The 19,700-nt window shown below is 39.7% G+C and overlaps 1 protein-coding gene across 1 annotated transcript in view; it reads right to left on the bottom strand.

The window, feature by feature from the left end:
* DST (dystonin) overlaps positions 1-18,815 on the bottom strand; it is a 215,528-nt gene extending 196,713 nt beyond the window's left edge. Inside the window, exons 1-2 of the mRNA XM_070932929.1 lie at positions 17,907-18,815; positions 12,018-12,184 (exon numbers count right to left, since the gene is read on the bottom strand). Coding sequence (XP_070789030.1) covers positions 12,018-12,184; positions 17,907-18,617 — 878 coding nt within the window. The 5' untranslated portion in view covers positions 18,618-18,815. The remainder of the gene's footprint in view (positions 1-12,017; positions 12,185-17,906) is intronic.
* Between the last annotated feature and the right edge of the window lie 885 nt (positions 18,816-19,700).

Raw genomic sequence — 19,700 nt, 5'->3', positions numbered from 1 at the left:
CTTGGTGGGCATGGCAGGGAAAGGATACTGCAAAATCTCCATTCCCATCCCACTCTAGGAGAAGGATACTGCAAAATCCCTATTCCCTCCCCACTCCTGGGGGAAGGCTATTGCAAAATCTCCATTCCCACCTCACTCTGGGGCTAGCCAGAGGTGGTATTTGCCAGTTCTCCAAACTACTCAAAATTTCCGCTACCGGTTCTCCAGAACCTGCTGAATTTCACCCCTGCCTGTTTAGCACTTGTATTTTTTTTTTTTTATAATTCTGGTATTAGTTGTTTTGTAAATGTGTTTAAAAGTTTCTTAACTGATTCCCCAATTTATAATTTTGTTTTTACCAAGAAGCAAAAGCAATAAATACAACCAAATATATATCACAGGAATTTTTACTAGTAAGTATTCATAGGCAAATATCTAGATTATTCAAATACTTCCCTGCAGGCACATTTCTATCACGTACAGTAACTTTGTTGGAGAGCAGGTAGGGACAGTAACCAATCCAGACACACCCAGAGTTAAGAAGTTAACACAAATAAAGTTTGTTAGGATATAAGAGTATACTATGTGTACATAGAATACAGTTCCTGTTCTAAGGAAATGTACACAGGAACAGGACATTATACCTGAGCCAAACAATACCAACTGTATTCTATGTACACATAGTACACTCTTACATCCTAACAAACTAAAAGCCTAAAAGTCACTAAATAAATGATTATAAGTCGGGGATTATCTATATTCCCAGAGTAACTAAAGTAGATGCTATTTCATTGATCTCTATGGCCTTGCTATATAGTTTTACCTCAATAGTCAGCCCCAGTAAATTTGTTAAACTAAATTCATTAGCCATTAGCCATTCATTTCAGAAAAATTTAGTTTTAAGAAAACTATATACCTGTGATGGCAAACATATGGCACGTGTGCCAGAGGTGAAACACAGAGCCCTGTCTGTGTGCACGCGTGCCATTGCCAGTTACTCTTCTGGTTTCCAGCATGCACATGTGCGCTGGCCAACTGGTCTTCGAGTTTCTGGCATTCCGGCGCATGCATGTGCATGCACGTTCTGGTTTGGGGCACTCGGTGCCGAAAAGGTTCGCCACCACTGCTATATACTATATATAGCTACTTTCAATTCATTCAAAATTGTTCTTTCACAGCAAGGCATAATGATGTTCTTAGCATAATGTCTGACTAGTTCTTTACAAAAAAAAATAGAATTTTTTTTTTTTTTACTTCTATGAATTCAGTGTCATTCTCATAGAAGTTCCTTTATTTACTATAGTTAGACCATACTTCCAATTTCATTCTGAAAAGGTGCTTCACAGGGCACAGGTATAGAACACAGAAAACTGCTGGCAACTCATTTAAGCAGAAATGTTCAGGACTTGGTAGCCTGAATGCCAATGGGCGCTGCATTCATGTTTCCATGCGCTCCAAAACTTATTTCCAGGATTGAACCCGAAGCAGTGCATAGCCCCATTATTTTATCAGCAGAAAACCTGGGCTGGGAATGGAAAGCTTTTGTTTTGATCACTACAATTAGCTTTAAGGTTTACACGGGCGAAACATACACACTGTAAATAATAACATTTTACTATTTTAATGGGTTGTTTTATTAGAGTTTTTTGGGCAATTTATTTAATTGTTTTAAATTGCTTTTAATTTTTATATTGTCATGGTTTTATTTTTGGCTATACACCACCCTGAGTCCTTCGGGAGAAGGGCGGTATAGAAATTCAATAAAATAAATAAATAAATAAATAAATAATATACATACTGACTTCTGTACTCATAAAGGGTAATAATGGCCTGGCAATAGAGACATCTATGAATTTCTCCAAGGTGAAGAACAACTCAACACATTCAAACGCCATGTCCCAACATGCACATTGTGATTTCTTTTAATACGTTATGACTGAAAGAGGAATTAAAGTGGTTTTGCCCACCTTTGAGTGAGAGGCACCATTGTCAGAAATTGTTGTCATTCCATTATGGGATGCTGAGTTTGCAGATTAATTATGCAAAAATCAGGCAGGCGAAGTTTATAATGCAAGCGTAACTCCATTTGAGGCAGAGCTAAACCTGCTCTGCCCTGCCTCTGTTTACTGACTTATCATGTAATTTTCACACTGCTCAGGTTTTTTCTTGAGTTTATCTCATCCATGCGAAACAACAATAGCATCTTTCAACTATTACGATCATTACTATTAATTATATTATTTGTCATAAATTTTATTTTTGAGACACAAACTGTAAAATGGGATACCAACAATCAAGTAAGCAATACCCCAATCAAGAAACTGCCAGAGAGCCGTAAACAGCCCAACCAAAGAATCCCTAAGACTGCCCCCACCCACACAGACAGGCAAGACAACAGAATATAAACTCAGAGAGCACCAATGACCCCTCATATTTGAAAGTGTAATAGAAAGGACTTGACATTTGTGCTTCTGCAATTTATGGTACATAGTAGGAAATTCCCTTCCTGGTGGTTGCTACACTGATTCCTTAGCTTCTCTTCTCGTAGAACGTTCTTTTAAAAAGTTCATTCCATCAACTCGAAAGTTCCTGCTAGAGTTATGATCTCAACACTCAGCTCTTTAACTCTTATCCTGCAGAAATCCAGATAACTGCTAGATGGTAGCCAAGGGCATTCAAGTGGTCTTCAAGAGCCTTGGTAGTACAGTGGTACCCTGTTATTAACAGAGCTGCCTGCAATTACTGCAGGTTCGAATCTTACCAGGCTCAAGGTTGACTCAGCCTTCCATCCTTTCTAAGGTAGGTTAAATGAGGACCCAGTTTGTGGGGGCAATAAGCTGACTTTGTATAAATATACAAAAGTATGAAGGCTATTGCTTAACGCATTGTAAGACGCCCTGAGTCTCCGGAGAAGGGCGGCATATAAATCAAATTAAAAAAAAAAAAAAAGAGCAAGCCCATGTAGAAAGTATTGTAGCAGTCAAGCTAAAAGGTGATTAGAGCATGAAAACTGTCTGAAAGCACTCTCGATCCAGGATGCACTGAATAGAGTTATGTATAAAGACCTTTCTGGCCACAACTGTCTCTTGCTCATCAAACAGGGATTGTGAGTCCAGGAATTTTGGAATCCATCCAAAATTAAAGGTAGAATATTCCAATATTTAGGTGCCTCTCATATCCACATCCATGAGGTCAGGAGAAGATTGAATCAGATTCATTTCCTCCCCATACAGGCTTATATAGCCTTCAGGCCCTACAGCAGTCTCAGAAGGTTCATTTGGGTGGCCTGGGGTAGCAGCTATAATTTGATATTATCGGCATCCTGATGACAGAGAACCACAAACCTGCAGATCATATAGACCAAAAGTTTCATGTAGATGTTGAACTAAAAGGACACCTGTGGAACCCCACAAAATAGGCCCCTAGGGAGTGATTTTTCCCAATTCCCCACAAGCAACAACAATAAAAACCAGCTCTTAAAAAAGAAGAAGAACCAATTTAAAATAGTGCCCCCAACTGGTCCAATAGGACACCATGGTTAACAGTATCAAAAGCTCACTGCCATCATAGCTTCACCATAGGTCATGTCCAAGTGCAACCAAAGCTGCCTCTACACTAAATCCCAACCTTAAACTGAAATGGATTTAGATCAGGGGTGGGTTCTAAAATTTTTTATTACCGGTTCTGTGGACGTGGCTTATTTTGTGGGCGTGTCTTGATGGTCATGTGACAATTCTTTAGGATTTAGCAGAGGTACTGGTCTACCAGGCTTTTAACTGCTTGCAGAGCTGTACCTGTCTACCCATTTATTTTTGCAGGCACCGGTCTACTGATTTGTTTTTGGAGGCACTGGTCTACCACCAAACCGCCTTTTACCACTGATCAGCTGTAGGGCGGCCCTTTGAAGCCCCGTGGCAAGAGTTTAAACAGTTTTTCCTTATAGCCCATCAGCTGGGACTCAGGAGGCAGCAATAGATTGGGAGTGGGGCCAAATAAAAAGTAAGAATAACGTGGGGGACGGGGGTGGGGGGGTGCAGAACCGGTTCGGTGACATCATATCGTCACCGCTACCAGCTCGGCGGAACTGGGCCAAACCGGGAGGAACCCACCACTGATTTAGATAATTAATTTGCTCTAGGATCCTCTTTAACTACAGTCCACTTTCTCAACAACTTTCCTTAAAAAGGGAAGACCAGAGGCACCACCTCCTGACAGTAAACAAGAGTAGGCTTATTTTCTGATATCCACATTATAGCAGCAAGTAGAAAGAATTTCTATGTTGCAATATACCGTGACTGTTCTTAAAAGAATAAACAGAACTTAAATAATTCTGATGGATCTAAAGTGCACCACAAGAAAGTCACAAGGTAGTTTAATGTGATTTTGGGGAGGCCAGCTTCAGAAATAAGAAAATAAAAACTCCTGCAAAATTGTAATTAAAGGAGCAGCGATCTTAACATTGCGATCTGGCCAGTTATCTGCTTTTAAGTTTTACATACTCTCTGGGATATATTGAAGATCCTTCTTCATCAAGGGAATTTTCCTAAATTAACTTTATTTTATTTTGTTATTAAACATTCACTTGACTCCACCTGAAATTTTGTTTCTTTTCTTAGTCTGAAAGCTTTAATGTTTAATGATCCCCTGCAGCAGAAAAGTGGAAACTTGCTTCAATTCAGTCAAGCAAAGCTTACCAAATTTCTCTTCCTGGGCAGAGCTTTTATTTCCCTGCTTGGAGAAAAAGCAAGAATAAGCTGCACAGTAGAAAACAGCAAGCAGAAACTTGAAGGTGCACATAATAGAGGCCTTCTTCCTTTCAAATGTATCCCGTAGCAATCCAAGGCTTGACACTTAGTAATATTTTGTTTCTTCCCCCATTTGTAGCTAGAGGCAACTGACATGCTGCGGCAAACGTTGGCATCCTTGCTTCTCCTATCCCGGAGGAATGTATTCAAGTTAGATCTTGATCGCCTGCAACATGTTTTAACAATCGCCATAGTACAGAGCGTGCAGCCCTTGCCTTGTGGGCTGGCAGGAAACCAATGTTCCAGACCAAACCTCTGCTACAGTATATATGATTTGTTTGCCTTAAAGCAAGACTTGCATCTTGCAAACTTTCCCCACCTAAAATTCTTTGCCTTGACTTCTGCCATGTTTTAATGGATCTGGCAGCTCACACAGCTCTGTTTGCCTCACAAAATCTGAGAAGCGTGATCTCCGCTTCTGAATAGCTTCTCTTCCTCTTCTCGGGGATTGCTACTGGTTCTCATCGGAAGCTCAATTTAAAGAGCTTCTCAGCAGGGCCAAAAGGCTCTGAGTTAATCTCTCATCTACTCAATACAATTGCAATCTCTTGAACTGGGTTTTTTTATTATTTTACTTCTGTAGATAATATTCCCACATTTTTCAGAAGCCTTATTGTAGTCTCCAGCTAAGTCTGCTGCACAACAGACCAGGTGTGCTTGATGCTTAATCAGTTTATTATACGTCTTTTTTTTTTCCTGTGCACCTCCAATTTTCTTTGTATTGCTACACAATACTTTCATGGCTGGTATTTATTGTTTTCATATGGTTTTCCTGACTGTTGGCTCAGACATTTCACAAAAACTGGTGAAAAGCTTTGCTTGATAAACAAGACACATTCCATTCCATATTCATGAGGCTATGTGCATTTTTATACCATGTGCGTAAAACCTATTCAAACTTGCTGCATACAGATTTCATCCGCAAGTGAAAGGAATAATGAGTAATATTATTTTTCTGCATTCGAATCATTCTGAGCTTAGCTTTTTCTACTATTACCTTATACATTTATATTTTGGGGGGTGGAAGGAAATCCAACCTGATTCATTTGAAAGCCTATCCATAATATTTTCCTGGTAAGGTTTTTACAAGGTAGGTCGGGAGGTCTTGATTCAACTCTCCCCATTTTTCTGAATTGGGACCTCAAGCAAGTACTGGACCATACTGGAAAAGGCAATGGTAAAAAGGATAGACACCATCAAAGCTAATACCAGCCAGAGCATAAAATAACTGACAGAAGCTATATGAAATGAGAAAATGGGGAGGGGAGGGAGAGGGGGGGAGAGAGGGGGGGAGGGGGAGAGAGGGAGAGGGGAGGGAGAGGGGAGAGAGAGAAAGAGAGATGATTGACAGCATTGAGAAGCAGTCACAATCATGATCACATGAAGTGTTAGTACCACCTCCTAGAAGGACAAGGGGGGGACATGATAGCAGTGTTCCAATATCTAAGGAGCTTCCACAAAAAAGAAGTGGTTAAACTATTCTCCAAAGCACCTGAAAGCAGGACAAGAAGCAATGGGTGGAAACTAATCAAGGAGAGAAGCAACTTAGAACTAAGGAGAAATTTCCTGACAATTTGAACAATTAATCAGTGGAATGACTTGCCTCTAGAAGTTGTGGATGTTCCAACACTGGAGGTTTTTAATCAGAGATTGGACAACTATTTATCTGAAATGTACAGGGTTTCCTGTTTGAATAGGAGGTTGGACTAAGAAGACTCTAAGGTCTCTTCCAACTCTGTTATTTTGACATAGTGTTCATTTCTTGTTTGAAATTGGGGAAATTATATTAATTATAATTATGTTATAATTAATGAATTATTCCTTACATTCTGTTTTGTGCCTATCTGCTTCCTTCCTGGGCTTCAAAATAAATAATCAGAGCCATAAGAAGAGATTGGATAACCATTTGTCTGTAATGGTATAGGGCTGTGGGCACGCGAGCTGTCGCCCCAGTTCAGTTCCACCGCGCATGCACATGCGCCTCCCACCAGCCAGCTGGTCGTCGGGTCTCTGCCATGCATGTGTGGGGCACGTGCGGAGGGCACACATGCATGCATGGGGGGCAGAGGGTGGGGGCATGCATGCACGGGGCGGATGTGGGGTTCTCACACGCACATGTGTGGGGTGCATGCGGGGGGCATGTGCATGCATGGGGGTGAGTGTGCATTGTATTTTGGGGCTTCAGGCACGTGCGCTTTGGGCATTCCGTCTGGAAAAGGTTAGCCATCACTGGTATAGGGCCTCCTGTTTGAACATAGCATTGGACTATAAGACTCCCTTTCAACTCTGTTATTCTGTTATAATCATCTTCCAATCTACTGCTATGCCCTATTAGAAACATGACTATGGTGATAGTATTGCTTATTTTATTTGTACACACAACCCCAATTAACAATTATGATCATAAATGTAATATTGGTATTTATCTTTTCAAAATAAATACAGATTGATTTAACAAGTTTTAAGCCATTACATCTGTGAAGAAATAAAAAATAAATAAAAGGCAGGGAAATAACTTTTAAAAGGTAGATGTTTGAAATGACTATTTTGCTAAGCTGAACATTATCTTTTTGCCTAGAGATCAGTAAAGGGAGAGGCCTGGCTCCATAATTTTCTCTACTTCACCCCAATTATTGCATTTATTTAAAACTTTTATATATTATTAAACTTCTCAGTGAGTCCCTGGCTTTGCAGTATTAAAGTTAAAATATAGATAAAAAGAAAAAGATAAAATTAATCAAACAGATAAAACTATCATTATTCCTAATATTTATAAGCCACGTAACAGTTCTCTCAAACTAAACACTCTGGAAAATAGCTGTGTCTTAACTTCATTTTTAAAAACCAAGACAGAGGGTGCTAGTCAAATCTCTGGTGCAGCCTTCTTCTTACGACCAAAAATCTCCCCACTGGTCTCCTCTCTCCCTAAACTTCATTCGTAGGGGGGATTCTTAATATTCCTATATGAGATGTTCAGTCAGAACTGGTTTGTTCTAAAATTCTATTTAAAGAAGACTGTCCTAGAGATAGATTTGGCTTGGAGTCAAGCCAAAATAGTATTTTATAGTTCAAAATCAACACTTTGAATTGTATTCAGAATCCTACTGGAAGCTAATTTAGCACCCACTATATCAGAGCTATAGAGGACAATTCATTTTATACTAACTTCAAAATAGCCTCCAAAGGCAGAACCTTGTAGAGTTCATAACAGTAGTCTATCCTAGAATTCACAAAGGCACAAGTTACTATTGCACAGGCTTCTCACTTTAACGAGAGCTTGATTGGACCAATCCAAGGAAGTCAAGGAGATCGATAGCTATTGAAACTGATAAACTGATTTTTTTTTCATACAGAAGAAAAAAAAAGGAAAGGAAAGAGACATGAATCGTGCCAACTCTAGAATGAAGAGACCACTAACCACTCTCTTCACTTTCCCTGCTGACAGATTTAGGAAGGAAAGGAATCCTTATTAATACTGTGTCCCCGTCTCCTACTTTCCGAAGCAATTATGAAAGCTACCATGATTGATGATATTAAGGCTCATTATGAATTCTAAGGAGATCAGGAAGAACATACTCTCCCTGCCAAAAAAAAATTGGGGTCACAATAAAACAATGTATTATGATTTATACCTTTTGGTGTGGCTTACCTAATTTCTCTCAATTTCCCATAAACATCTGAAAACATTTTCTTATGTTGACTGTACTACACATATTTACTTAGAAGTAATTTTGCTTATTTCTAAGGAAACCCCAAAATTGTATTTGCTTTTCAATATTAGGATCATTACAACTGAACAGTAAGACAGGAAATCCCTGGATTTTATTTGATTAAAACTGTATGCTTTCTACACATGGCCTTTTTATATTTTGTTACGATGTTGTAGCACAACTACTAATAGGAACCAATACTATATTGAAATAGGATAATTATCTTTAGATTCCTAAGAGGAGTCCAAGTCGTGCCAACAAATTATATAAAAATGTTAAATTAACCTTCTAGATATCATCAATTCTAGAAATTTTATTCTAGTTTAACTTATTTTATATGTATTTAAAAATATCATCAAGATGTAACCCCAAAATCTCACTGATTTCTGAGAAAACAAACATAACAGCTTTGTAGTTGCTATTCTATAACATAAATTAAAAAATAAAACAGAACAATGAAACAAGCTTCCACAAAAATGCATTTTAACTTTTTTGAAAGTAAACTATACTTTGTCTTTTCCTATTCCATCTCAATCAAGTATTTAGTATGGGGTAGAATTGTACCCCTACAAAATAACATAAAATAACTGAATTGAATGCTACCAATAACCTACTGTTCCAGTTCAACAAGAAGACAGATACAGCTATTACAGAAGACCCATGGCAACAGGTTATATATGTCTTATACCTAAACCGGCTTAATGATGTTGAACTTCAGGTACTACTATACAACTACCAGATAAAAAACATATCTGATGTATGATAGCAATTCCGCTCCAATCCGGCTTCAGGCCTGGGCACCGCACGGAAACCGCATTGGTTGCGTTGGTGGATGATCTCTGGAGGGCTCGGGATAGGGGTTGCTCCTCTATCCTGGTCCTATTAGATCTCTCAGCAGCTTTTGATACCATCGACCATGGTATCATGTTGCGCCGATTGGAGGGGTTGGGGGGTGGGGGCACCGTTTTGCGGTGGTTCTCCTCCTACCTCTCTGATCGGTTGCAATCTGTGTTGACAGGAGGGCAGAGGTCGACCCCGAGGCGCCTTGTTTGTGGGGTGCCGCAAGGGTCGGTCCTCTCGCCCCTTCTGTTCAACATTTATGTAAAGCCGTTGGGTGAGATCATCCATGGCTTCGGGGTGGAGTTCCATCAGTACACTGACAACACCCAGCTGTACATCTCCACCCCAGGCCACCCCAACGATGTCCTTGAAGTGATATCCCAGTGCCTGGAGGCCGTGCGGACCTGGATGGGTAAAAACAGGCTCCGACTCAACCCTTCCAAGACCGAGTGGCTGTGGCTTCCGGCGTCCCGATATAACCAGCTGGTGCCATCTCTGGTTATTGGGGGCGAATCACTGGCCCCCACGGAGAGGGCTCGCACCTTGGGCATCCTCTTGGATGCACGGCTGTCTTTAGAAGAGCATATGACGGCCATGGCCAGGGGGGCTTTTTATCAGGTTTGCCTGATACGCCAGTTGCGTCCCTTTCTAGATCGGGACTCCCTACGCACGGTCACTCAGGCACTCGTCACCTCCCGCCTGGACTACTGCAATGCTCTCTACATGGGGCTCCCCCTGGGGTGCACCCGGAGGCTCCAGCTGGTCCAGGATGCGGCCGCGCGGGGGATTATGGGAGCGACAGGGCACTCCCTTGTGACACCTCTCCTGCGCGAGCTGCACTGGCTCCCGATGGTCTTCCGGGTGAGCTTCAAGGTGTTGGTGACCACCTTTAAAGTGCTCCATGGCTTAGGGCCGGGGTATTTATGAGACCGCCTTCTGCCACCAATAGCCTCCCACCGGCCAGTACGTTCGCACAGAGAGGGCCTCCTCAGGGTGCCGTCCGCCAGACAGTGTCGGCTGGTGACCCCCAGGGGGAGAGCCTTCTCTGTGGCGGCGCCCACCCTCTGGAACAATCTCCCCCCAGAGATACGTACAATACCAGACCCCCGGACTTTTCGTCGGGCCCTGAAAACTTATTTATTTCATCTAGCCGGGCTGGCTTGATCCCACTGTTTTGGTTAAATTTAATTGATTTTAATTGGGTTGTTTTAAATTGCGGCCAAAAATATTTAATTATTTTTAAACTGTTTTTAAATTTTGTATGTTCTGTTTTATTTAACATTTATAATTTCAGAGATACAGCATGGAGACAAAACAACTAACAAACACCCATGGACACAAAATAATTAACTAGTTCAGAAAGGAATTTCTGGTGGCTTCAGCAATAAATTTTCTGAAAGCAGATATATACTTTTTTTATATATGTAATCTAAATATACACAGAAAAGTGAGAATCAATTATCAGACAGGATAAATAAAGAACACATTTATTCAAGGAACACTTTCTAATACACCCAACACATAGGATCCAGATTTAATCAATTCATAGCCTAAATTTAAATGCCAACTCTTGCAGTTCTTCTGCAGTGTAGCCCTTACAAGGAAAAAGGGAAAGTCATGTAGAGGTCAACAAATGTTAACTTATTTCACCTCTTCTGCTCCTTCCACTCATTATAAATAGTTGGTTACTTGCTCCCTCCTATATAAAAAACACTTAACAAGCTACCAGTATTTTAAAAGTTTCTCACATCTGGGAACATGATCTCTGTTATCCTGTCATCTGATGACAAGGAAACAGCCACTGTGATCCCAGCCTCCAGGAATGTCTTCAGTTCCCATAAAGGACAGTCTTTAACTCAGAGCTATGTTTATCCCTATTAAAAACCACAGTAAAGATTTTTAGAGGTCACTTGATCCTGAACAACCCAATGAGATGCCCCTCTGGCTTCTGAGCTATCATCAGACATTGCTCAAAAATTCTCAAACATACCCTTAAAGACCCCGAGCCATGTTTTAAAAATGCATACATACAATTGGAAGCCGAGTTTCTTAAATAAACTACCATGAAATCTTGATATAATTCATCCCTGTTTAGCAGATTATGGATGCAACAGGTTACAGTTCTATATAAAAACATGTCTGTCCGTCCGTCCCCTGCAAAATAACAATTTTCTCTGCATCTCAGGTAGTACAAACAAGGCAGTTAAATGTAGATAAATTTTACCTTAATTCTACAATATTCACCACAATATATGCCTTGCACTATGGCTTCATGACGCAAATCAAATATAGTTAATCATACCTATGACATACTTTCAAATTTAACGGATATTTTAGGTTCAACATATTTCTTCCATCCCAGATGGTCTGTTAAAATGAGATTTTGTTCTAATGTCTCCACTACCTTCATATTATACATTTTTAGATGTTTTTTGCTAGACTTTGACCCCTGTTTGGACAACAATATCAAGGCCCAGGAAGGCAAATTCCAAATAATGTACCTTATAAGATATAACATCACAGTCTTTAAGATGATTACCTCTTTGATTCCATTGTTCAATTGCTACAATGTACGATGCGTGCTTTACCAAACAGACCTCAGGTTGTAATGATAAATCTTCGCAACTTTTTAATTCCTCAGAATAATTATTTCCACATACATTCTTAACGAAAGTGCAAATACCTGTATTTATGAATGATGGCATTAAATAATTTCCCGTCTCGCCAACAGGTAGTGAAATTTTCACAGCGAACTCCAGCATAACCTTCTGTTATCTGTTGCGTCCAAAGAAGCAATCTCTCTTTAGCAGACATATCCTCTGACTCTCCAGTAACATGGATATCAGAAATCTGTATGAAAATAGAATAAGTCAATCAAGTGAATAAAGAATCAAATTACTAATAGCAATACAATCAGTGATACTTCATGTTTTCCCCACTCTACTAATATTAGAGTGGAGAAAATACCATTACTGTTGAAAGAGTTGAAATAACTCCAAGTACAATCTTGATCTGTTGGGACAAAATCTCCAAATGGCACAGATACCTCAGCAAGATTCACTGGGTAAAACAATTATGCTTGGAAGTGTTAATGGTAAAAGGAAACCAGGGTGCCAAAGATGGCTGGACACCATCAAAGCTGACACCAGCCAGAGCCTAGAACAACTCATACACCTCTTTTAGCGACCAAGTTCTATTCCGGCAACCAGGTCATTAAGGGAAATTGTCGTTAAGAAAACATAGCAGAGATCATGATAAAGATGCTGTAAAGGTCACTGGTTGTGTCCATCTCATTCAGAAAAAAATATTACTCTCTGTTGTTACTCCCACTCTGGCATGCGTTGTTGTCAGGTGCACCAAATTTGGTTGTAAATTCATACACTGATCAGAAAATGAACTTTTTAATGACTTTTTATTAGTGCTGTATTTGCAAACGGTCACTGACTGAGCTGGTCACTAACCAAGGAATGGTGTACTAGGGAAATGTACTAATTCAAGTCAATCCCTGGGTGGATAGTCACTAGGAGTCAGATAATATATGCATTTTTATTATTATTAACATATGGACCCTAAGCTGATGATTCATCAGAAGGAAAGCACAATGAAATCCTCCGACTGTCTGTCACGTCATTTAAGAGCATAATTAAGATAAAATACATAAAAGCAAACAAGAACAGTAGGGCTAAAAAATTGACCTGAATGTTATCTTGTGAGAGCAAAGCAATTGGAACAGTGCCAGCAATATATGTTAACATGAAGTAGAAAAACATTTTTGGGTAATAATTTCCTGTCTTTTTAGAAAAACCAGGGTGAACCACTCCCCCCACTCCTCAAGTTTTTATAGCATCTTTTGATGATAGCGTAAGAATCCCATTATTTTCAATGGTTAAAATGAAGTTCTTTGAAGATGAAAGAAAAAGAGATTCTGAAATATGTAGCTTAAATAGTTCATTTGTCTGTAGAGATTTCACTGCTTTAAAATATTCGGGAGGATTTCTCCTTGGAAAATCAGATGACTTCAAAGCCTTTCAGCCTGCAGCGGCTAAAAGAACAGAACAGGAAAAAATTTACAGTAGATTTTTTTTTTTTAAGGTTTACCTTTTTATCTGCTAAGTGACAGCACTTGGAAGACTATAGTTGATCTCCAATAAATTAAGTTACTATTTAAGTGGAAGGTTACTAGGAAAGTTAGGGTTGAAGGCTAGATTGACAAATTGCAAAAGCAATTCCCCAAAAGACAAGGACAAATCATTTCTGTTCTGATGCCAAGAAAGCTGTATGAGTAAGTCATCAGAAATCAAACTTCCCTTAAAGATGGCTTACTTTTACCTTTATATGCACAGGGAGATTTAACCTCTGACAGACATACAATAACAATAACCATTCTTTCCTCTTGCTTACTCCCCAACATGTATTTGGAAATGCACAATCTTTGCCATAGGAAGAACGATCAAATACCGGATGTCTAAATCAGTTTTAGGGAGTTAGTTTGGTGTAATGGTTATGGGTGCTGGATTGGAAACTGGAACAGTCTTGAGTTCTAGTCCTGCCTTAGGCAGAAAGCAGCTGGGTGACCTTGGGTCGGTCAGTCTCTCTCTCTCTCTCTCTGCACCAGGAAGCAGGTAATGAAAAATCTTTGCAGAAATCTTAAAAAGAAAACTGCAGGGATTTGTCCCTTTGATTTGCCAGGAATGAAAAAAATGACTTAAAGGCATCAAAGCAAAAAAAAAAAAAAAAAAAATCAGCTTTCATATGAACGTCAAGCTTGTTATACTCCTAACTAGTTAATCCTTGATTTATGACCACAATTGAGCCCAAAATGTCTGTTGCTAAGTGAAACATTTGTTAACGTGAGCTTGCCCCATTTTACGACCTTTCTTGCCACAGTTGCTAAGTGAATCATTGCAGTTGTTAAATTAGTCAAACTGTTGTTAAGTGAATCTGGCTTCCCCATTAACTTTGCTTGTCAGAAGGTCACAAAAGGAGATCACGTGATCCTAGGATCCAGCAACCATCATTAGTCGGTTCCCAAGCATCTGAATTTTGATCACATGACCATGGGGATGCTACAACGGTCATAAGTGTGAAAACTGGTCATAAAATGACTTCAGTGTCTTTGTAACTTTGAACAGTCATTGTTGTAAGGACTACCTGTATACATTCAGAAAAGAAAACCAGCAATGCATATCATAATGTTGATGCTTATCTCCAATCAGTTCTATGAATCAAGGGAAATTAAAAAAACCTTGAACATTCAACATTGTAAAAAACAAAAGCACTGAAACTCCAAGATTAAAGAGATACCTCAAGTTATCCTTTAGGAGAGTTTATTAAAACAATATACAGGTAGTCCTCAATTTACAACAATACATTTAGTGACTGTTCAGTTATAATACCACTGAAAAAAGCAACTTGTAAGTTTTTCACACTTATGACTATTGCGCAATCCCCATGGTCACATGATCAACATCCAGACCAATGGTGGGTTGCCCCCGGTTCAGACCGGTTCGCAACAACCGGTAGTAAAACCAGCAGGGGCCCCCGCTCACCTCCCCGGATGTCGTCATCAGCGATCTGCGCAATCCTGTTGTGAACCGGTAGTAAAACCCACCCCTGATCCAGACACTTGGCAACTGAATCATATTTATGACAACTGCAGTGTCCTGGAATCACGTGATCACTTTTGCCACCTTCTGACAAGCGAAGTCAATGGGAAAGCCAGATTCACGTGACAACCGTATTACTAAGTTAACAACTACAATGATTCACAACTGTGAATCAACAACTGTGAATGCCAACAACTGTGGCAAGAAAGATCGTAAAATGGGGCAAAACTCACTTAACAAATGTCTCACTTAGCCATAGGAATTTTGGGCTCAAGTGTGGTCATAAGTCGAGATCACAGTGTATGCTACAAATATGTATCACATTTTCCTTTCCCTTATGCCTTTTTAATATAGTTAACAGCAAAACCATTCCCCTATTCTGACAAAAACTGAACTGAAGGAAGTATCTTCTTTAGTGCTCAGTGCAATAAGAAATGGACTAAACCTTTGGCCTATTTTACAGTTGAATGACTTTCAACAACTGTCTACATTGGAAAGAACACAGCAGAACCAGTGCACAATTGCTTCCTCTTCAGAAGTGACTTTTGGAAGCAGCAGAATTCTCAAGACTGTCAGTTACATCCGCACTGACTCATGCAAATGGCATGCACCAGCAACACAAACAAAAGGACAGAATTTGAATTTAAATTGCAATTGCTAAAGATTTGCTAAACCCAGGCTCATGAAGTGGAGAAGTGGATTGTACTTCCAAAATGTCTCTAAACTACTCTTCTCCCTCACCCCTACAACAGTCATCTTTCATCTCCTTTCATACAATGGAAGATGTTCATCAGAATTTCATGCAATTAAAACCAGGCCTTCCGTCATTAAGGACAAACAGCAAATGGAAAATGCGGGAGAATCCCATGAGATCATTTTGCTTCACGGGGAGGGGGGGAGGCGGGGGGGCGGGAGAGGGGGGGCAGGGGAAGCAATCATTCTCTTCTTTCAGAATTCTTACATCTTTGCTCTCTATCCAAAATGATACTCCAAGTTAGGGATGGGGAAGGGAAAGCTGGGGGAGGAATTAAAACTCTAGCTTTTCTTTTCCCACCCTCCCTAGTCCCACAGACCTATGGGAGAGAAGGAAATAAGTCTGCGAACAATTGGTTAGATTAGATAGAAAATTAAAATAAAGCCCTGCTCTCTGCTGATATACTTGACTGCTTGAATTCTCTTCCCTCTCTCAACTCATCAAAAGTCACAACAGCCACAAAACTAAAAAATAATTCTTTTGCATAAGCAATCCTAGTTTAGATCATTATTTCTGGTTCTTTAACATAATCTTTCTCCTGTCTTATGTATTGGGCCTATGAGAGGGATTTGAAAAAGTGCCTGTTTTCTTTTTAACAAGCATGATTCCGATAAGCTACTTGAAATGTTGAGTTTTGGTTCCCCCCCCCCCATGGAAATCTGTGAGGCACATGATTAAATTATAACCTTGAAGACAGCAATAATAGCTCATATGCTGAATAGCAGTGTCAAACAGAAACCTCTGAAACACAGAGAAGCTCTTCCTAGTGGCAACAGCTATTCAACAAAGCAGCAGATTACTATAGGAGTTGATGGATTCTCATTTTCAGCAGAAACTGGTAAGCCATCCTTGGGGATATGCTGTAAGTGGGAAGTGTAAGTGTGCACTTGGCAGAGGGTTGGATTTTGTGTCCCCAAGATTCCCTCCAATCTTTACATTCCACGTTTCTAATTCTATAATCCCCTCTGATTTATCCTGAAGCAAAAGGATTTTTTTAAAAAAGCAAGTTTCTCTCGCCCCAGGAAAATGCTGTACATGTTACGAATGGGCACAGTTGACAAGGGACAAGCATTCAGAATGCATTTTGCAACTCAAAGGTATCTGAAGGGTAATTTAAACAAGTTCATAAATCTTTGCCCTTTGATCATTCCATCATAAAACAATGCACTAATTCACTGCTGCCCTGAGCCGGAGGTAGGATTCAGTTTCAGGTATCACTTGGGCAAGGGTTAAATCACATGGAAATGATTCAGCTCAGATCTTTGGGGCAAAGTACAGAAGGAATGGCCATTTACAAAGGCCAAAGCCCAAGGTGTTTACCTTGTAGGAAAAGACCATGCTAAAAGAAACAGAGAGAGATAGCTTGAAACAAAAAATGTGTATGGCTGAATAAGTGAGGGGGTTTGTTGCTGCATCCATACAAGAACAGGGTATTTCTCACTTTGGAATTAGATACGTGTAACTATTGCATGAAGGACATTCACTTCAGTGTATTGTGCGTAAAAGCTAACAATACAAGAATAATTCAATGAGCACATATGAAGAAAAAATGGTGATGTTATTATGTTTACCTCAAAGGAAGAAAACCTTGCATTTTATATTATCCAATAAATGGAAGTTTGACAGAGAGGAAAAACCCATTAGCATATTGTTGGCAAATTTGAAGGGAAAAATTATCTCATTTAAAAATGAGATCCTAATCTTCCTTTCACATATAGGTTACATATGACAGCAAAGCCGCCGCCTCTACTCTACTCTAAGGGAGATGGGTGGTTCCAAACTGTGATGAATAAACAGATATGAAGCTTAATGGGATGGTAACAACAGCATACCCAAAATTCCCTCAGTGCTTACACACATTTGGGATGCACAGCTTTTGCACTGTATTCCCTCAAGTAAAACAATGCATCCAATAAGCTCAGTGAACACAATTTAGTTGAAAGATATTCAAGGTATAACAGAGGTAACTGTTTTTAAGAGGGGCCTGCTCAAAATTATTTATGTTGTTATTTTTCAAAATATAAAAAAAAATCATTGGAGCCATTATTCCAAATCTCCACGAAACACCACAATTAGGATTTTTAATTTGATGGAATTTTCAGCATGCAAGAGCCAACAAACATTTTCCTAACCCAAATTAAATACTCAAGTCTTTGTTATTTTCTATTTTTGTCTATTCCTTTATACTGGTTTAGTTCTGTAGCATATTTACCTTGTTCCTGTTGTGTAAAATGGTGGAAGCTGCATTTTCCACTGAAAAAGGCAAAGCTTCAGAATAAGGATATACTTGCTGTGAACATTTCTGAGCATGATATTCCAATAGATGCAAATTATATTTATTTTTCCATTCTGAGGCATCCCCCACAGTTCTAAAACGATCTTTGTTTAATGCATCATCTCCAGGGTGTTTGCTTGACTTGGGCTCTTTTTTCAAATGAAGCCCTTCTCTGTTTAACTGTCTTAGGATACCATCATAGAAATATTCCCCCTCCTTTTTTTCTGGATTTACCCCTATTTCTTTCAGCAGCGTTTCTCCTTTCACTTCTGCCTTACCAACAGTTCTTTTATAAGCATCATCTCTGGTGCATGGATCACTGATGGTCTCTGTTTTAAGAAGATCAACTGCAACTTTGCTACCCCCAAACCGGTCAGTTCTTTCTGTCAGAAACTTCTGTGCAACAGATTTATCCAATGACACTTCCCGGGAATATTTTGATCCCTCTGTAGAATTCTTTCTTTTGCTTTCTTCTTTTCCACATTTTTCCTTACTGTTTTCAGGGGGCTTTTCTTCCCATTTCCTTCGAGAACTTCTTGCTAAGAACTTTCTTCCAGGAGACTGTTTTGGAGGACGTAGAGGAGCTCTCGCAGGATCCAAACTCTTTTCTTCTTTGTCAGTCCTGACACATCCACAGAGATTCCCCATTTAGTTCAGAATGTCTCACAGTGGCACAGATGTTGCCTTTTCATTAGGCTGACATGAATATAAATGTTTCCAGATAGAGATACGGACTTTCTGCTAATAGCCTGATTATCTTTTAGCCTGCAACCCCGACATCAGGATGTAGCCATCTTGCTTATGAGAAATGCATACGCAATAAATGTTGTGGCTCTGTTCCCAGGCTGGGCCTGTGTCTGATTAGACACTAAGGCTTATTTCTGGCCACCAATCCTCTTAAGCAAACATCACAGCCTCAGCACTAAACTGGAATGCCAACAGCATTCTGCAGAAATGACATAATATATATTAGCCATAAAAGGCCCAGTGTAGATTTGAACTTTACCTCACTACGAACTGAAACAAAAAGCCAAAACCAGTTTGAAACTCTTAACCAGCATTTGAGTTCAAGAGCAAATGCCACCATATATAAAAGATTTGATTCAAAAGACAACTTATAAAATCTGGCCATTAATGTGAGATAGTAATAGATTTTTCCCTCCAACGAATAAAAAAAAAAATGTGAAGATTAAGAAAGTACTACACGAGCGTCCAGACAAAAAGATTTTAATATCTGATTTTGGTCAAAGCTACTGCAAGAAAATAATACCATATGCGAAGTTTAGAAAATTAGTTCCTGAATATGTTTCAGGACACTGAATGTGCCTCCTTGTTGATGAATTGGGTAGCAGTATTTTACTTATTTGTATCCTGTCCAGGGGTAAAATCTACTTACCTTCCTTACCGGTTCGGAAGCGCACGTGCCACGCATCACATGCGCACGCAGACGTTCTGTGCATGCGCAAAACCTTCTGCACATGCGCAGAAGGCACAAACACATTACTTCCCAGTTAAAACCAGGAAGTAATGACACCCAGTGGCCATCGCTAATGGATCGCCGAACCACCGGCCAAGATTGCTACCAGATCAGGTGACCCAGTCTGATTCAGGAGCATTTCACCCCGATCCCATCTATTATTTTTACAAATAACTCAAGGAGGTGAACATACTGTATCCAACACACTTTCCTCCTCCTATTTTCCTGAGAACAACAATCCTGTGAGGTGGGTT

The sequence above is a fragment of the Pituophis catenifer genome, unplaced genomic scaffold, assembly GCF_029215685.1.
Source record: "Pituophis catenifer annectens isolate HBS135680 unplaced genomic scaffold, rPitCat1.0.hap2 SCAF_1, whole genome shotgun sequence".
Lineage (NCBI taxonomy): Eukaryota > Metazoa > Chordata > Lepidosauria > Squamata > Colubridae > Pituophis > Pituophis catenifer.
The sequence above is the reverse complement of the archived record's forward strand: the minus strand, read 5'-3'. Positions and strand labels throughout refer to the sequence as shown.